The sequence below is a fragment of the Physcomitrium patens genome, chromosome 2 (genome assembly GCF_059467195.1).
Source record: "Physcomitrium patens ecotype Gransden chromosome 2, ASM5946719v1, whole genome shotgun sequence".
NCBI classification, from domain to species: Eukaryota; Viridiplantae; Streptophyta; class Bryopsida; order Funariales; family Funariaceae; genus Physcomitrium; species Physcomitrium patens.
In genome coordinates, this window is record NC_143411.1 from 21,132,203 (window position 1) to 21,151,570 (window position 19,368).

Sequence of the window (19,368 nt, forward strand, 5' to 3'; positions counted from 1 at the left end):
TAGAGTACCAACAAATTAGCTATCTAAGCCAAATCAATCCTTTACTGATTCTTTTTTTTAATTGATGATCCACTCTAACATCTACATTAATATCACAATTTATATTTGGTCACTATATATTAACTTGGATGCATTATTTAATAAGGCCAACCTAAAAACCTATGTTTGAGTACAAATTTAAGAGCTCTTCTATTTCTTAGAATTTAAGACTCTCTCAAAGAAATTTTTGTGATATTTAGTAAACTATTGTTTGTAGATGATACAAACATACATCTAACAATATTATTAGGTCTATGTATCAACATATTAATAAATGATGTGAAGTTCTTACCTCAATTGATCTTGCTTCTTTGATTAGATAATATTAGAAAAATCAAATATTTACTTGAATATAGTGGATTAACCTTGCAATATAATTAATGTTGTTTTTTTAAACATAAGGTTCAATCAAGACCAATCTTTAAACAATTGGCTCCAAAATAAATAAATAATAAGAAACAAGAAAAAAGAATTAGCAAAGGATAAGTAATTTTAGCATCTTTGTATAGAAAAAAATAATTTTCCAGCACTTAAATTAAAAAATCCATAGAACAAAATAAAATCAATATTATTCAAATACATAAATTCTTATGGTAGCCAAAATACAATTCACTATTTAATCAATCTACCACTCTAAAACAAATATTAAAAGAGATACAAAGTTACAATACTTATAATATGCATGGCCAATTCTAGATACCCTTTGCCTTTGATAAGAGCTTCAAAAGAAAATTGACTTTTGCAATTGTCCTCCCAATCTTTTATAGACTTGTAAAGGGCCTACTAAAAACACCAATAGAGGTTGCAAAAAAGCCCTTTGTTTCATTCTACCTTTCATAGGATATTAAAGAAAAAACTTAGACAATAAAATCGGCCCTAATATATCTAATAAATTAAACCATGCTTCATCTTCATAAATGGATAATACTTAAATATAAACACATTAATCTACTTTGGGCTTAAGATGAGATATCATGGTTAAATCATTGGATAAAAATCACATGCAAAAAATTCCTTTGTAATATAATTACACTAATATAATATAATATTGACATATGTACCATACAAAATATAACTAGACTTCAATGCCAATCTCTCTCTTTGGTCTTACAAGAAAATGTATCATGTTATCTGTAGTACCAAACATAAGTATAGAACATAAAAAACAATCACCTTCTAATATTTTTGGATTCTACTATCTTAAGCTTAATAGAGGACCATGAAAATTAATCAAATATAAGACCATTTGGTAATAAAGAAAAAGATGGGAAGTTTCAGACCTTGAAAATGGATAACCCAGATAGATGACTATCTTTCTCTTGCTTTGTACAATGCACAAGGTTTTGGCTAAGACCTCACTATAGTATATAAAGAATGTAAAATCAAATATTTCCTTCAAAAATTCCACGTGCTCCTTAATATAATTTTGATATAGAAACACAAATTGTTATTAAAAAAAATATATATATATATATGTAAAAAAAAAAATTGGTTTTAAAAATTGAATAACTTTTTGGAACAAGGCTATATATTCTATCAACAAGATAGTTTCAAAAGTGGCACAATGGTTCTTGTTTTAGATAGGATAGCCAGTCTTGTAAAGAAGCACATGGTTATCATAGGTAACAAGGCACAATTTGTCACTCTCCAATGGACTCTACATCTAAAGATTGGTATAATAAACATGTAAGCTTTTAATTATAGATATTTCGACATAATGCTTTAGAACAAAATTAGATAATACCAACTATTAGAAGCTAATTAGATTATAGAGATAAATTTAATATAATCAATCAATTAGAAGATAAATAGGATGAGCAAGCCATTATAGATAGTGAAATAAAGGAGATAATAGCCTTGAATAAATTCATGATTAATCTTGATTTACAAGATAGTTTTAGAGCCTAAACGTTTTGCAAGACAAATAGCATGCAATATTCTTGAGTTAATTGTCACTCAATTCCTAGGATGATCTATTTGTGCCTTGATAGATCCTACTTAAATTAAAAACTAATTCAAAACAATGGCTTAATAGTAATTTGGCTAGTACTTATATATGTTTCAAACCATGTATCAATTTTTGTGCAATTATAATTCAGACATAAAAAGGTCAAACATCTCCTAGCATTCAATCAATACTTTCTTTTAAACAAATTAGAAAATCCCCTCTTATTAGCCAAATGGTACCAAATTATGTATAAAGATTGTCAAATAATATAGTAATAAAAAAATTACAACATATAAGGCAAAAAGTAGAGAAACATATCAAACTTACTTTCCACTTTTCTTCGAAGCAAAACTATAGTTACAAGTACATTAAATAATAAGTTTGCATGGAAAAAATTCAATATAACTTAAATCAATTTATATATCTATAGACTAAAGTAATTGGAAGCTAGATACAATTGACAAATATTAGAGTGGACAAGGATCAAGGACAAGTGTACTATGAAGTTATTTGAATATTTCAATAGACACAAAAAACTCACACCAATTTGAGAACTAATAGATGTGAGCAATGCTCTTATGGATCTTAATTCTATTCAAGGCTGTAAGGATTTATATTATATCTAACTTTATTCTTGGAATGATGAAATTAAAAACAATGACTTGGTCAAATAAAATTATTTTTATAATGCTCCAGTTTATATAACAAGGAAATAGGGCATAGTTCTTACAAAGATCTTGACATACTAAGAAGTTGTAGATCCAATAAAAGGCCTTCCTATTAGCAAAGCTATTAGTATTGATGGCATTCCTATAGAATTTTTTCAATCATACCTGGACAAAATAAGAGCAAATATCTTAGGATTGGTCAAGAAGGTGTTTGAAACTAAATTATTAGATAGATCTTCTAACACACATAAAATTTCTTTCTTTTCAAAAGAAGGTAAGCTATAATATCTCACCAATTTCTACCCAACTTCCATAATAGAATCAATATATAAAATAATAAGAAAGATTTTGGATTACAAAATGCTACATTTTTTTTATGTATATATATATATATATATATATATATATATATGAATTAAGAACTTACAAACTGTACTCGTATGAGGCCGATGTATTTTATATAATATTTTCATGGCTCAATTGTTTTAAGAATGGAAAATTAAAAGCAACCAATCTTTAATCCTCTTCTTTTTCGATTTTGAAAAAGCATATAATTGGATTAGGTGGAATTTTTTTTAACAAACCATACTACATATAAATTTTTCAAAAGAATAGATGGATTTAATAATGTCATTATACAACAAAACTACTTCCAAGGTCTCTTTTAATGGTGATTTAGGAGAATGGTTTTTCCTCCAAAAATCTGTGAGATAAAATTGTCCTTTGGCATTTTACTTTTATCTATTGTCAAAAGATAACTTAGGACACATGCTTAACAACTCCACTAGATCATTACATGATTTAAATCTATCTAATAGAAGATCTATTAATAATTAGATATATAGTGATGATTCAATCTTATATCTACAAAGAAGTGAAACTAACTTGAATACAACCATGAATATTTTCAACACATTTTGCACTAGCACTGGAGCAAAAGTTAATTGGCAGAAGTCTATTGGTATATGGGCTTCTAATCAACTATGCATTTGGAATTTGGTGCAAGATTTAAGCTTCACTTGGCTAATTTAAGGTCATACAATAAAATATTTTGATTTTTTAATTAAATTTATAACAATTGCAAAGGATATAGTAAATAAAACTATATAATGGCTCACTGGTGGACTCAAACTAAGGAGAATTCAAAACCTTTTATTTATAGGAAGAATTATAAAATCCAATCAAGCCATCTTTACAAGCATTTGGTACTTGTGCTTTTATTATGTATTCTCCAATTTTATTTTCAAAAATAATAGAGTCTTCATATGTAATTACATATAGAAGGCAAAAAATAGTACTATTACATAAGCCAAGATCAATTAGATGAATTTGATATAAACATTGGACTTGAGAGAGGCTTAAGTATTAAATCCAAGGATTTAGTCTCAAATACTTTTGATCAAATGAGTGGTCTAGAGTCTTAAAAGTGGCTTCAAAATATAGAAAGCATATTTTTAAAACATCACTTGAATTGCTCGAGGTCCATCGGAACAGATTACTGGTCAAGGCATCTCCATTAGATAATAGTTAATCAAATCCTTCCTCAAGGTTCTTAACCATTGTGGCAATTGACTTTCTAGGCTTCAACAATAACCAAGTCTAGATTGCATCAAATTTCTCCAAAACATGCAACAAAGATACTTTGATAGCGTTTATTCTATAATTGACTAATCACTAAATCTTTATGGATTCTCTTTGATATTAAACTAATACCAATGTTTATAACTTTGGCACATAATGAAGTATTTCAAATAAAGGACATTTTCCATCAACCAAGTTGGCCACTAGCATACACTAGCATTTATCACAGCAACTATCAAATTACAATTTGCTCCTTCATAGTGGGTTGTATTTTTGCCAACCATTTTATGGACACATTCTCTTATGAATATGATTCTTGAACAACTACATATAGATTTAGTAGAGCCAATGTCATTGCCTTCACTTGCCAAATCACTGTATGTCATAGTAATAATAGATGAATATAGTTGCATGTTGTGAGTACAATATTTTTGTAAGAATTTAGAAGCTACTGAAATTTTTAAACACTCCATAATCTTTATTGAAAATAAAAGTGGATAGAGAATCACTGCGTTGCAATTTGATAGAGATGATGAATTCTTCTCCACAGCTATGAATCAATTCTCTCAAGGTCATGGGATTTGTCAAGAACTTACTAACATTAAACACTCCTCTCATAATAAGGTTGTTGAATAAATAAATAGGAATCTACTTAAGAAAACACAAGCTATTATAATTTATAGTAAAATATCTAAGTTTCTTTGAAGTAAGGCCATGAATATTATTGCCTATCTTATAAATTTCTCACCACTGGCTACAAATCTCAATTCACAAATGCCATGCCAATAATTTACAAGTAAAGTTCTTTTCCTCTTTCATATTTTGAGTTTTTGAATTGAAAGTATATATTCTTAAAAAAGATGGTATATTAAACAAACTCTCTGAAAGATTATTTGTAGGAATATTTATTAGGTTCAATAATCAAACTAAAGGCTATTATTGCTGGATTCCAAGTGAGCACAAACTTGTGATTTTAAGAAATATCAGATTCAATAAAAACAATATAGTCAACAATTGAAAGCATGACTTGTTGCTTGTGGTTTTCAACAATAAGAAAGAATTGATTATTCTTAAATTTTTGCATCTATTGCAAAATCGAAAACCATTTGAATAATAATAGCTATAAAAACTTTAATCAAATATGAATTATATCATTTAGATGTTAAAACTATATTTTTCAAGGGTGATATTTATGAATTAGTATATATGGTATAATCAAAGGGATTTATCAAGCCAAAATCAGCCAACAAAGTATATCTACTATATAAATTATTCTATGATTTTAAACAGGTTTTAAGAGCTTAATTCAAAAAATTGATAATTTTCTATAAAATCATGGTATGAATCAAATAGAAGCAAACTATAGTCTATATTATCAATGTGTTAATAGAAGGATTACAATACTTTTACTTTATGTGGATGATTTACTTCTTACTAGAAATAACACTACTTATGTAAATTGGTTAAAGATGTAATTAATGAAGTTTGATATATCAAACCTAACAAACTCAAATTCTATCTTGGTGTAGAATTTCTATCAACACATAAGGGTTTCTTCTTGACACACTGGACTCATACTCAAAGCATTCTTATTAAATTTGTAATAGAAGATAGTAATCTAACTTTAATTTTAACATCCAAAGGATTAAAATTGGAAAATGAAGATTCTTCACCAATTAATGAAAATTATTATCAAAAACTTTTAGGGAAAATGATTTACTCATTAAACTCTTAACCAGATCTAACATATATTACATGGCTTCTTATTAGATTTATGCATTCACTACAATAGGCTCATCTTCAAGTTGCAAAACATGTACAAAGATATTTTAAAGGTGTCCTTGATTTTGGGATTCTGTATCTTTAAAATGAAAATGCAGAAATCTTTGGATATACAGATGTTGATTAGGTTAATAATCCTAATGACAAAATCTATATCATATGTTTCATATGTTTCAAACTAGCAGGAGGACCTATTACATGGGCATCCAAAAAACAAAGGACAGTTGCAACATCTTATATTGATGCAAAAACAAAAGCAATAACTGAAGGTATCAAAGAAGCCCCATGATTGAAAACATTACTTCAAAGAAATGAGGGTAAAGACATCGAACCAATCTCACTCTTTTATGATCATCAAAGTACCATCAAATCTGCTAGAAATCCCATTTTCCATGCCAGATCTAAACATGTTGAAGTACAGCATCATTTTATTTGTGAGAATCTTCTAACTGGTACAGTTGATTTATTCTATATATCCACATTGGATCAAATCGCGGACACCATGACAAAACCTCTTACTCGAGGAAAATTCCTAAAAATCCAAGACGAGCTCGGAATCTGCAGTTTATCAACTATACAAAAACATTAGAATTCGCCATTCTGGTAAATTCTTACTCCCTCACATCATGGTGAGGCAGACTCAGAACCTACAGACTCCTCTTGAAGACAACTCCATAACTTATCAAAATCTTCACTCAATACAAACAAAAGAAAAAATATTTCATTTCTCAATCTCTCTGTCAAACTAGCCCAACTCTGACCAGTTCTTCCAAGAGTTGCGACATACCCTAGATGGTCAACCCGCACAACTTCAAATGCTTGTCACTCCAATATCAACGCCACAAATCTTAACCATCGTCTGTTCACTCGTCTCAATCGCCACAATAGTGGCGGTGAATATGGATTGATTAATTTTGGCCAATGAACTTGTTTGACAATCATATTAGGAACATAAAAAAAAGTAATGTTGACAGAAACTTAGAGCAATGCGAAGATACTTTGACAAGCGGAAGAGGTTCTTTGAATTGTTGAAATACAGACTCAATCAAATAATCTTCCACTGCGACACTACCTCCAGGGCGATAATTTCCACGCTTGGATGGCTGATGGACAACAATTCTTTGATGGACGACAATTCTTCAGCTTAAGCACAAGACACCGGAGATGAAGGAAGGCACAACACTTCACCAACAAAACGAGCAGGATCAGTTGACAGGAAAGATAAGTCAAGAGGACCAACACAAATCAAAACAAGAGGTAAGTGATCGCACCAATTTTCAACGAAGTAAGGACGAAGTCATGCGGAGGGTTTCATAAGGCGCATGCATAGAACAAATCCTTCTTCAAACCCTGGAAAGAGTAAGTTATTATTCAATTTCTACAGTATAGCCCGCACTTTGACGTCTGAAAAGAATTAGAGGTCAATGCTAAACTATACCCGGCCCAGTTAGGGCACGGCCGATTGCCCACCTTCACTCGGCATAAGGCCATACCCACATGTCACGATTTAAGCATCAGGTCCCCACCTTGGGGGGATTTTAAACCACAGTGGGGATTTCACAATTTCACAGGTACCATAGTACCCTCCCACGGTACTGACTGGGGTTAGATTCCCAGGCTGCGCACGATTATTGGCTTGCAGTCGCTACGTCAAATTGTGAAGGGGATTAAACTTTCCATTAGGTCGCCCATCTCGCACCCATCCCCTTGCAGGCCGCAAAACTAGGGCTCATGCGGCACGATGTATTTCGCTGAGATTCAAACGTTCATGGAGCAGGTTACGCCTATGAAGTGTGCCCGATCATATCACCGCCCACACTGTCAACCTGCCCCCCAGCGGCCCTATAATCCAGTTCCGAGCACTCCCCGCAAACGCTATGGCTCATCTGCCCACCGTCCATCCTCACCTCGCTGGCTTCGCTCTTGCTTGTCTACAACGTCTCTCGGTTCGGCTATCTTCACCCCAAGCTTGCACAATATGCCACTCACTCTTCACACGTACTCACAACCCCAACACCGAAGCACCACTTCATCACACGGAAACCAGCATGTATGAGGTTGAGGAAACAATGCCTTGTATACAACTACTTTTGATGTTGCGATACAAAGACTATCAACTCTGTGTCGAGAATTGTCAATACATGGCGGTTGCATCAATCCAAGCTCTAATTCGCATCACAGAGTTCCCAAACTGTATACCCATAATCACAACTCTTCTCAACCGACACTCTCAACATTTCGAGTCACCATGTCAAACAGTCCACAAAAACCAAGACACTGATACCGGCGATCTCAATAACTGGATTGAGAATTGCGTCTTGATCAGTACAAGTCTTAAGAAAACTATTTATACATTATCCAATTCTCAAACCATGAGTTTACAATCGTTGTAAAGCTGCACGCCGCTATTGCTCACTCGGAGTGGGTTTCTCCCCGGCAATGTCTAGATAGCTTGTCGATATTTAAGGTACTATGAACAGTAGTTTAATATTATTACAACTACTATTGTTTTATACAATACTAGCTGTTATGTGCACTCAGAGGATTGAATGCATGCTCGCTGCATAATGGGTGCAGGATCGGTAGATGTCCTTGTTGATGGTGCCCATAATGTGTTGTCTACAAATTGAGAGAGCTGTGGATGAAGCCCAGCAATGGGCCCTTGAGGTAGATGTTTTCGGTGACGAGAAGCGCCACGAGTCCGATCATGGCCGCTCGCCCGTTCCATCGCTCGTTCTGCGCGTTGAAGGGGCCGTTCTCGCGGCTGTCGGGAGACTCCTTGTTGTACATGGGGATCAGAGTAGCGCCGATCACGATGGGGGCGACGAACAGGAACCAGATTAAGCCCCGGCCCTCGGTGACCTGCTCCCACACGCTCTGGCCTGTGAGAATCTCCGCGACGAAGGCCCAGGTAATGCCCAGCATGGCCAGACGGCTGTTGATAGTCTCGGGTGCGGGTCCGTCGAATTTCATCAGGCTCTCCGTGCTGGTGTTGCCGTCTTCCGGACGGCGCTCGTTCTCAGGTCGGTAGAATTTCTCCACAGGCGACCCCTCAAAGATGCGGAGGGGGTCATCCTTCTTCTCCGGCTCACGCTTTGTTTCCGGCTGCAGGGTGAACAAAATTTGAGCACCAGAGCATTGAGAGGAATGCCACATGCAAACCGACTTGGCCTTGCAGACTGCCCAGTGAAGGATATCACATACCACGGTATAATTCCTCTAGGCTGGAAGGATTTTACTCAAAAAGGTCCAACGTACAGGAAACAACAACGGAATGTGGCACTTACAGCGGGAGTGTCTTGCTTGGAGTTGACAACCAAGCTGCGCCGAGCCCTCTGAGAGACGGGTGCAGCGAGGAACTGGCCAATATTCGACCTGGCCTTCACCTTCGCAGATCCCAGCGCTGGAAGCCCAGCTGCAGACTGGATGGAGTTCCTGCTCAACACACTTGACGTTGCCATTCTGATCTTATCGAAAAACCAGGACTAGAAGAAAAAAAAAAAAAAAAAAAAAAAAATGACGAACTGTATGAAGAAAACAAGCTGTAAATTATACGAAATGAAAATGGTTATCGTACACAGGTATACAAATGGTAAAGAAGGAATGCTTCCGATGACTGGTGACCAGGATCCCTGCAAGCGAGGTTTATATGTGAAGGAGAGCGCCGGAAGGAGTGTAAAGTTCGGTGTGTAGGTGTCGAGTAACGGCATCGGAAGAGGGGACTTTTTGGCTGCCAAGTGGGTGTTTCAACACTGCACCATGTAGCAGTCTCGGATCCGTCGGATCCCTCGTCGAGACCCCCCAAATTCATCTACCAATGGATCGCGCAAAACCCATCGCTCGGCCTCCGTCGAAGTTCTCCCTCTTGCCACTCCCCGTCCGCCTCGTTGCCTCCGCTCCCACCGACACGCGGCTACAAGTCGGCCTCCTATAGCCGCTCTCTCACCCATCTGTGCGGTTGTAAGTAGTTCTTTGTTTTGTTTTGTTTCGTGATTTTTCTGTCTGTTTATAAAAATTCATTTAGGTACGGTTTGTGTTAGGTATAGCTTTTCGTCATTTAATAATCGAAGGTTTTTAACTTACAACATATTAAATCGAAGTTTTGAAGTGAAAGTAGAAGATGAATGTAAGTAGGAAGTTAAAGTATTAGAAATGCAACATATGTTTTTTGAAATTTTTTTTGGGTGCTAGAAATAATACCGGAATAAAAAAATAAAAATAAATGACACATTTTTCATTTTTTATTTTTTTACTTGGTTGATTTATAGGATTCTTTTTTTAAAAAAATAAAAATCCAAATACTTGTATTCTAAAAAGTTTAGGGCAAACATTTGATGTTGATTTAATTGTTTCATTTTATAAAAAGTATTCTTTTGAATTAAGAAAATTTTCCACGTTTTAAAACAAATGAATAAAAAAATAATAATATAAATAGCCAAAATTTTGGCCAATATATTAATAAAGAAATTCCCAAAGATACCAAAAAAATAAAAATAAAAATAAATCAAACTGAATAATTTTTAAAGATAATACTACAAACAAAAAGTATAAGTGAATAGATATAGTTTCAACTGAGCAATTCAAAAACCTCTAGCGCAGATAGTGAAGTAAAAACTCTAATGCTAGTCAAATTTCATTTGCTTATTTTAATTCAACATTTAAATTACATGCATACAAAAGACTTGTAAGAAAAAAAAGATTTCAATAATTGTTTTAGTGTACCAACATTATTTTCTTGAATATGTCACAAAAAGGAAAAATGAATTTCAGATGTTCTCTTAGATTTTAAATCATTATAATCCCATAGGAAATAAATTAATTTAATATTTTGATTTTCTCATCTTGTATATAAGCATTATTATATATTATAAAGCAAAAAACCAGTATTTTAATTTTTTTGACTAAACTAAAATTTAAAATAAATTATTTTAAAAAAATTATAGTTTTGATTGCTGCAGGTAATTAATATCTGCATATTTATTTTTTATTTGGAGAAAAAAATCATGATTGTTAAAAATAGTAAAATATATTTATATAAATTATTATATTTTAAAGATATAGGTATATATACTTAGAAAAATATGAAAATGGTGCACCCATTTACTAAATAGATCCACCTTATTGCAACCATCAATAGAAAAATGGATCTCCACCCCTCTTGTTTTTAGCCCTCATTCCCTCTATTCCTAGCCTTCTTCATTCCAAACCCCCTCCCCCTCCCTTGTTCCCAATTGTATGAGTCTCAGTCAAGAGTTCTTCTTAGCAATATTTAGAATTTGATTACATACACTTTCTTACCAAGCAAAATGGAAAAGAGGTCTCACATGTTAAAGTTCAATACTTGACTTTAACTCTAATGCTCTCTAAAGCTTGAATCTTGGATGTGTATCTTGTTTCATCTTGTTAATGCAAGATTGAATATAATTCAATCACACCATTAAAATTCTTCTTGAGTTTGATGAAAAACAATAAGAAACTTCACTATGATATGGTAATAAAATATTTCTCTTTGTGGATTCCCAATATGCATATGTAAAATTAAAATTGATATAATTTCTTAATACTATGACTCATTTAGAGAATATTTTTCTTTCTTCATCTTGAACTTTGACTTTATGCGATTCCATTATTCTAAAGTTTTATGAACAACATTAAAGTTAAATCTTCAAATCTAGAAACCAAGCAACAAGATCTATAAGAAACAAACCATATATAATATTGATGGTAAAATTTAGCAACAAATTTTAAGAGAAATTTATTCTTTTATGAAAGTGAAGTGAGATGCAGGAAGAAGAGAGTAGAAAGAGAGCATCAAAATACCTTTACAGAATAATTCTTCAATTATAGAAGTTGTATCATCTAGGACATGTTTAATCATTATCTTTGAAAGGTAAAGAATTCTTGAAGTAGGAACAAAAATTTGATGCTTGGTACACATGCACAACCAAAAAAAAATATCCAATTCTTTCTATCTCTCCTAAAAATGCAAAATCAAGCCACAATTGTCTACTAATACAAATTTTTCTTTGCACTCCATCATAGATAAATCACTATAATCCATTTCTCATGCAAATGCATTCATCTCTTTCTTTTAGGGTGGTTTCATTACCAGATTGTGGTCCATATAACAAACCTTTATTTGATCTAAAAATGAGCTCTGTGGAAAAAATGCATGTTAATTTTTTCAATTTTACTAAGAACAAATACCACTTCACATACAAACTGTTAGTTTAGAACCTAAATAAAACCATTTTGGAATTAAACTCACAAAATCCAAAGCCTCTAAATCCAACAAGTTTGAATGCACATTATAAAAACTTTACCAAGAGCTTATGCAGAATAAAAACGTTTCACAAGAGGGCAATAGAAGGATAATAAACACAAAGGTGGCAATCATTTGGAGGGGGAAAAGAGGTTGGGATGAGGGTTAGAAATAAAGAGAACAAAGGGGATTGCGATGAGAGTTGAGAATGGAGAGAGCGAGGATTGGAAATGAGGGGTCAAGATAAAGCCATAATTGTAATGACGGTTTCTATAGATGATCTATTTCTCTACTGATGGTCATGATAGGATAGGTCGATTTAATAAACAGGTGGATCATTTTAACATTTCTCTCTCTCTCTCTCTCTCTCTATATATATATATATATATATACACATACATACATATAATGTATTTTAAATACTTAATATAAATTTGAAATATTTTTATTGATATAACAATGTTTCACAATGCAATAAAGCATGTTAAACTTAATTGATTTAGATTTTTTAAGATATTATTGTTTTTTTATTGTTAAAAACTTTGCTTGAAATCTTCCACAAAATTTAAGTGTAAGTTTAATTTAAATTTAAGTTCTCCTTAAGTTCCACAAGAACTAGGTGAAAAACTTTTCAGACCTCTCGGACAAAGCGAAAGGTGCTACTCATACTCCAACCGAAAAGTCATAATTTGATTGTCAAAACAAACACACACATCGAAACCAAACACAATTTTGAACGAAGAACAAAAAGATGTCTTGGTTTTGTTTTGCATTCTTGCTCATAACAACTCTCAGACATCGTGTTCTACTCCGATTACAGTAATAGGCTACAATGCTTCTTCATTTCATTATATCACAAGGTCCCTGTGATTCTCGCCTATAGACTGCAGCTGCAAGTTGAGCCTCGCCTGCTTGGTACTTACGTAGATCACTTGAAGGACTTCCTGCCATCTCCAACGCCCGCGTATCGAGCTTTCGATCTTTACTCCACATCCGAAAATTCTGGTGCACCCAGTTCGATGCAGGAGTCTTTGCCGCCAGAGACTTGAAAGGACTCAACAATAAGCTCAACAGTTTGATACCTAAGCCAGTGTGTGCTACCTCCCCTGAGCCCAGTCTTTCAACTCCTATCTACTCAAGTCTAGCAGAAGAGTGAAGCTATCCACCGACAGCTGAGTTAAAAGTTTACATTCCTTGAAAGTATCGCGGAAGCTTAACTAGTTATGCCAGTCAATCAGGTGCAAAGATAACTAGAAAGCAGTGGACTGATCAGCCAAACTTCAAAGTTTCAACACTTCTATCAGTCCACAATCAGACCAGCTATGCCAAGCCTCAGGGTCTTGACATGCGTTGTTCCTCCCGAGGATTGGTCTCCACACCCATTGAGTTTATTACCTTGCTTTCTGGCGTTTATTGGAGTATTCTTCCTGTGTTCCTTAGATGGTTCAGGGTCTTTGCAAGCCCATAATTCTTGTATGCAGTGTAGGCAGCTCGGAAACCGTCTCCATAGATGGGTGACGAGTCGGTCTCAATTTGGTGAAGAAAAAATTCACCAAGGCGTTTGGTTTCTCTTGAGACACTTCTCTTTAACTTCTCGAGCTCCTCTTTCAGCCATATATGGGCTATCACTTGGCATATTCCCTCTTCTATGTCGTTGTCCAGATTTGGAAATCTACCTGCATGTTCACGAAAACAAAAACGTTTGTTGAGTTCATAAAGTTCTTTAGTACTCATCAAACATGGCAGCGACATTATTGAACTAAATATCCAGGGGAAAGGTTTGAAGGTAGTATGTTTCATTCACCATCAAGACGAATCCATGCATGCATCAGTTCATGTGCTAAGATGGAGCCCGTCAGCAACCTGTGCGTGGACAAACAGTATAGTTAGAAATCGGATAATTACATTACTGAAAGCTAAGCTTTGAACAATCATAATTTATCCTCGAAAAAGACGACGCATTATAAATGCTGACCTTGGTAAACCGAAGAGAACAAGAATGGCAGTGACTTCACAGTGACGAGTCAACTTCCTCGTCTGCATCTCAGGATGAGCATAATCTCCATATTCACCTCTGTCAGAAACGAAGACCTGTTGTTGCACCAATCAATCAAATTAAACTCACATTTGCAAACAATACAGTCCTTCTTGGGATTTTAAAATTTTACTTTTGCATAAAATGCGAGTGAGAAAATTTCTCATACTGGACGTACAGTGGTTATAGTTTGCTCCTCTGACAAGCAGAGTCCTCGAGTTTCTGGAGCGTGTATGTGCTCCTGCATGGTTGTCAACATTTCACACATTTGTAAATCCATGGAAACCTGACATCTAAGAATAACTATACGTGTTATTCAAGCATTAACTGCAGAGCCGCAAGTCATTAGAATCTGGCTTATGAAACGGAGAGAACACTTTTCATCACACTAGAGTGCACTACTAAAGGTGCTCGCAGAAGGAAGAGCTTACATCCTTTTCAGCTTCCCTAGCATGATTCAGGGCAGCTCTCTTCACCAAAAGCATGGGTATTTCCTGCTCGATGGGCATGCCTAAACCTTTGTAGAATTTAAGAATTTCTCGATATAGGGGCTGGCAACCCCTTGTATCCATCACGTTCGATTCCATGCAATCTTCGCACAACTTCCTGCCATCTCCAAGGGGTGTGTATTGCTGGTCTATTTTCTATACGAACACACAAACACAATCAGGAACGGGTTGCAAGGAATCTGTAGCTACTAGTGCGATACACATTGGTACCTTGCCCAACAATCGCCCAAATAATTTTAGAGTCAACATACAAAGGCTCAATCCAGATGCGAATCTAGTACCTCAATTCGATCGCAACTACAGCAACGCCTTCTTCCATCCCATTCGTGTGACGGGCAGTATTTCTGATCCCAAAATGGATGTGATCGGTACTCAATCAATCCTTTAGAATTCGGAGGAATCTGCAGAAGGGACTTGCTCAGCAGGTATTTTCACATAGTGCAGCCATTGAGTCGGCAAACTATCCCTCGCTACTCTGCTCCTTGAAACTTTAGAGAACATGAAGAACCATGCTAGACTCCGTTAGCAAAGTAAGTTTGTCACTTACAAAATTGTAGCAGATTTCGCACTTGGGGTGGAAGGACTTTTTGTAACACTCTCGGTGATATGGAGCATCTTCCTGCACGGAAAACTGTGCAGCCGAAGGCAAATTAACATTGCTTTCAAAACTTCATGGGTATAAACTCAACCCCCCAACGGACAAAGCAGCGATTTGAGTGGCCTCTATTGACCTTCCAAGTGATCAGACACAGGCTTTGCATCTCAAGCTGCTACATTTTAGAAAAGAAAAAAACATGGCAGAATGCTGTAAAAGGATAGAAAATAATATTAGTTGTCTTGAACGCAAGTTAAAAGATAGAGCAAACTTCGACGTTAGCCCTGTAGAATCAGGGCTGCATACCTCACGGTCAACTATGGCCTTGCCGCAGGAACGGCAGCAGAAACATGAAGGATGCCAATTTTGATGAAGGCATGTCAGAAACCTCCCATGACTCAGCGACTGCTTGCAACCAGCACAAGTTGATTGTGGAGCAGATCTACCATACGCAGCAATGCCATGTCACATGTTAGTTTCAAACCAAATATCTCGCATCACGCTCTCTTGTTATCCATTATCTACAGATGAACTAATCTAGTGATAGTCAAGACAAACTATCAATTATTGGTTCGACACTTGAAAGGAAGTATGAAGCAGGTTAAATCCAATTCCACATGGTATCTGTCTTAAGTTTGTTTGATGGGAGGTTTCAGTGTTCAAACGACTGGCCACAGAACTTCGGATGGGGAAATGATAGGAAGCAAGAAACGCTACCTAGGTGCAGGCATGTAATTGTGGTTGTAGGGAGCAATGACAGAAGTGCGTTGCGGTGGGGGATACTGATGATGATGAATACTCAAAGTTCCCAGATCCCTGGCTAAGTCTCCAGCCTCGTTATCAAATTCATCCTCGGTCTCAGCTCTGCCTGTAAAGAAACACAACATGAGCAATTAATCGCGTCCTGTGCTCCATCACTGCGATCTAGCGAACCCGCAAAAATAGTTAACTTCTTGTTAAATTTCCCGATCCAGTTTGTTTTTCTTTTTTCTTTTTTCTTTTTTCCCTTCTTAATTCACTGTATGCGAAATTGACCTTACTTTCATCGTCATCTGAAGCCACCTGTTTGGTGCTTTGCCTGTCCTCTTCGGTACTCCGCCTAGCCAGATAACTCGGCTCACTGCTGGCACCATAATCAAAACCATAACCATAACCAGGGCCCATATACCCATAAGGGTTCCTGTAATCCTGGTACGAACGTCCACTGTCATGACTATAGTGCCCACAGTCTAGACTCGAGCTTCCATAGCCTTGGCTCGAGCGTTCGTTATCATATGGATTGCTCCTGCCGTAGCTCGAGTACACATTGGCATACGGATCCTGTAGAAGTTGTGCATGATTCATGTAAGAAACCTGCAATCTGCGTGCTTCTGGCTCTGATAGTGCTCCAATCACCATATCTAATATCATACCCTAGAGATCATAAATATACAACATATATTTGGGTTTGAAGAATAATAAGATGCTGAAATGACTACCTCGAAAATGTTGGGTCCACGCCACGAATCAGAACTGAAGCCACCACCGCTATGCGATGGGCCAGAACTATGTCTTGAATATTCGTAATACTCATTCTCGCTGTAGCGACGATGATCAGATGAGCCAGAGCCAGAGCCAGAGCCAAAAATAGAATCAAGCCAACCCATCCTTGCAAGGTTTAATTCTTCCTGCAATAGAAAAGAATCCTTTCTTTGCTGAGTGCAATGTCCCGATGACTCCTCAGGGTCGTTCTCCGAGGGCTTTTAAAGAGGGCCTTGTACGCTTGACAACTCGTGGGTGATCAACTCTCAACCACTTGGTATTGTAGCACTCACCAGTTAGAAGGGCAGAATCATCAAAAAATTCATGTCAAGCCTCTGCGGCAATGCAGGTGCAGTCGGCTTCCGTGTGCAGCAGCCCAGTTACATCGACACTGGCGGCTTGCGCATGTTGTTCCAGACCTCCCACCCGGGGGTCTTCATAGCAGCAAAACTAACAGGCCTGTCAAACAACATCCCACTTCAGCACAATATACTCGCGACTTGGCGCCCAGAAAAGATGCTACGAAACTGAGTCACTTTCTCTTCGAAGCCTAGAGACTTTGACTTCTTCTGTTGTGGCTATGGCGTCCTTGGATGAGCATTGTTTTGCCAGCGCAAGGTACTCATAGTGATGGGATAGTATCTAATCAAACTCCGGAAGGCTAATTTGAATACCCGTGGACATGTTGACGTGGATGGGATAGAAATCAAAGCTCCGACAGTTTTGAGCTACTGTGAAAAGCCAAAGAAACGATGAGGGTAGAATTTGAGTAGCAGGCTCAGCAATCCACAAGCCAAGCTCGATGATTGGAATGCTCCAAAACGCTTGAAGGCCAGGTCAAAACAATACTATACCCTAACGCCATGCAGCCACGGCCATGGCCATGGCCACTATTACGTCATCAACGACTCCTCGAGTAGATTAATGCCCATACTGCCGCTCTAGGATTGTCCTTATCGACAAGACTCAGGCTCTGTTTGGAGCCCAAGCGAGAGATAGAGAGACACAAAAAAAAACAAAAATAAAAACCTAACCTCATCAGCAGTAAAATTGGAACACAACCAGGGAAGTACGTAGCCGTATACCTTCAAGTATAGCTTTTTCAGTAACCCTCAATCCAGGAGGTTTCGGCAACTGCGTCCAAGACACGCCGCTTGAGGGTAGCAGTGAGACTCGATCATCAACCAGGTCTACGCACTTGAGCGCTTAGTTGCTCACGAGAGCGTTGCAGGCCAGTGGACAGAGACGGCCACAGAAAAGACCAATAAGAAAAGCAGCTTGGTGCTTCTCAGCATCCTCTTCGTGTAATCCCCCCCCAGGATTGAGGGCAAAATTAGGGAGACGCAGAACGCGCCGAATGGATGTGGACATACACAGAATGATGCGGCGCTCGCAAAACCCAAACCCACTCAAACCCAACACACACACCAAGTCTCACTCTCTCTCTCTCTCTCTCGCTCACACACACACACACACACACTTTGCCGCGCGTTTCCGAATTCTCAAAACCCCAGAGAACTGCAAGCGAAACACACGATTGTACCTAGTCGACGACTAAGCGTGTTTCGCGACATGCTCCCCAGTCTGATACTACGACTACTACTACTAGTACCCCTTTGTGTGTGTGCCTGCCCGATGGCCATGTGACTGACCCAACAACAACTTGAATGAATGGGGATCTGGAATCGAACATTATCACTCTCCGCCCCTCCCCTCTCCCCCCTTATCACGAAAACGCAAACCGCCGTGGACCCGACCCCATACCACCAAAGTCAGAAAGTTGATGAAAAAAAACAACAGCAGCTGACACAATAACAATTAGGGTGTAAAAACTATTCAAGCAGATCCTCTGTTTTTTTTATTACATTTTATTATTATTATTCTCTCTTTCTCTTTCTCTTTCTCACTGTTCGGTGAGGTAGAGAAAAGTGAAGCCCCCTCCCCCCAGCTGGGCGTGAAGGCTTACATACATCACCTACATATACATTATATTACGTTAACATGGGGATGCATGCACTAGCAGAGTCAGTCAGTCAGTCAGTCAGTCCCTCTCGTGGATATGAGCCCTACTACTACTACTACTTACTGTACTACTACTACTATTACATTGAAGAAGAGGTAGAATAAGAAGATCCGATGTAATATATGACACACAGATACACAGTGGAAAACACACACACACAGTCACTCACTCATTCACTCACTCATTCAGTGACTGATCCAAACTCACTACTCTCTACTCTCTACTATCCCCTCCCCCCCCCCCCCAAACTCACTACTCTCTACTCTCTACTATCCCCTCCCCCCCCCCCAAACTCACTACTCTCTACTCTCTACTATCCCCTCCCCCCCCCCCCAAACTCACTACTCTCTACTCTCTACTATCCCCTCCCCCCTCCCAAACTCACTACTCTCTACTCTCTACTAT

The 19,368-nt window shown here is 36.9% G+C and overlaps 2 protein-coding genes and 1 long non-coding RNA gene across 4 annotated transcripts; all 3 read right to left on the reverse strand.

Moving 5' to 3' along the window:
- Positions 1-6,424: 6,424 nt before the first annotated feature.
- On the reverse strand, positions 6,425-6,948 carry LOC141044953 (uncharacterized). Its single transcript, XR_012216779.2, has 2 exons — positions 6,806-6,948; positions 6,425-6,576 (listed from the first exon to the last, which is right to left on the reverse strand). It is a non-coding gene; the product is annotated as an uncharacterized LOC141044953 (long non-coding RNA).
- Positions 6,949-8,352: 1,404 nt separating this feature from the next.
- LOC112273439 (early light-induced protein, chloroplastic) lies at positions 8,353-9,626 on the reverse strand. Its single transcript, XM_024502235.3, has 2 exons — positions 9,306-9,626; positions 8,353-9,123 (listed from the first exon to the last, which is right to left on the reverse strand). The coding sequence occupies exons 1-2, from the start codon at positions 9,477-9,479 to the stop codon at positions 8,638-8,640; spliced, it is 660 nt and encodes a 219-aa protein (XP_024358003.1). The 5' UTR covers positions 9,480-9,626; the 3' UTR covers positions 8,353-8,637.
- A 3,384-nt stretch (positions 9,627-13,010) lies between these two features.
- Positions 13,011-18,626, reverse strand: LOC112278770 (protein DA1). Of its 2 annotated transcripts, XM_024512513.3 has the most exons (13): positions 18,026-18,624; positions 17,234-17,399; positions 16,898-17,086; positions 16,460-16,739; positions 16,137-16,287; positions 15,726-15,861; positions 15,372-15,455; positions 15,106-15,225; positions 14,747-14,959; positions 14,494-14,556; positions 14,256-14,371; positions 14,085-14,143; positions 13,011-13,956 (listed from the first exon to the last, which is right to left on the reverse strand). In XM_024512513.3, the coding sequence occupies exons 3-13, from the start codon at positions 17,063-17,065 to the stop codon at positions 13,691-13,693; spliced, it is 1,656 nt and encodes a 551-aa protein (XP_024368281.1). In that variant the 5' UTR covers positions 17,066-17,086; positions 17,234-17,399; positions 18,026-18,624; the 3' UTR covers positions 13,011-13,690. The 2 variants fall into 2 exon arrangements, with proteins under 2 accessions (XP_024368281.1, XP_090104425.1); XM_090248299.1 differs by having other exon boundaries at positions 16,898-17,399; positions 18,026-18,626.
- Positions 18,627-19,368: the final 742 nt, after the last annotated feature.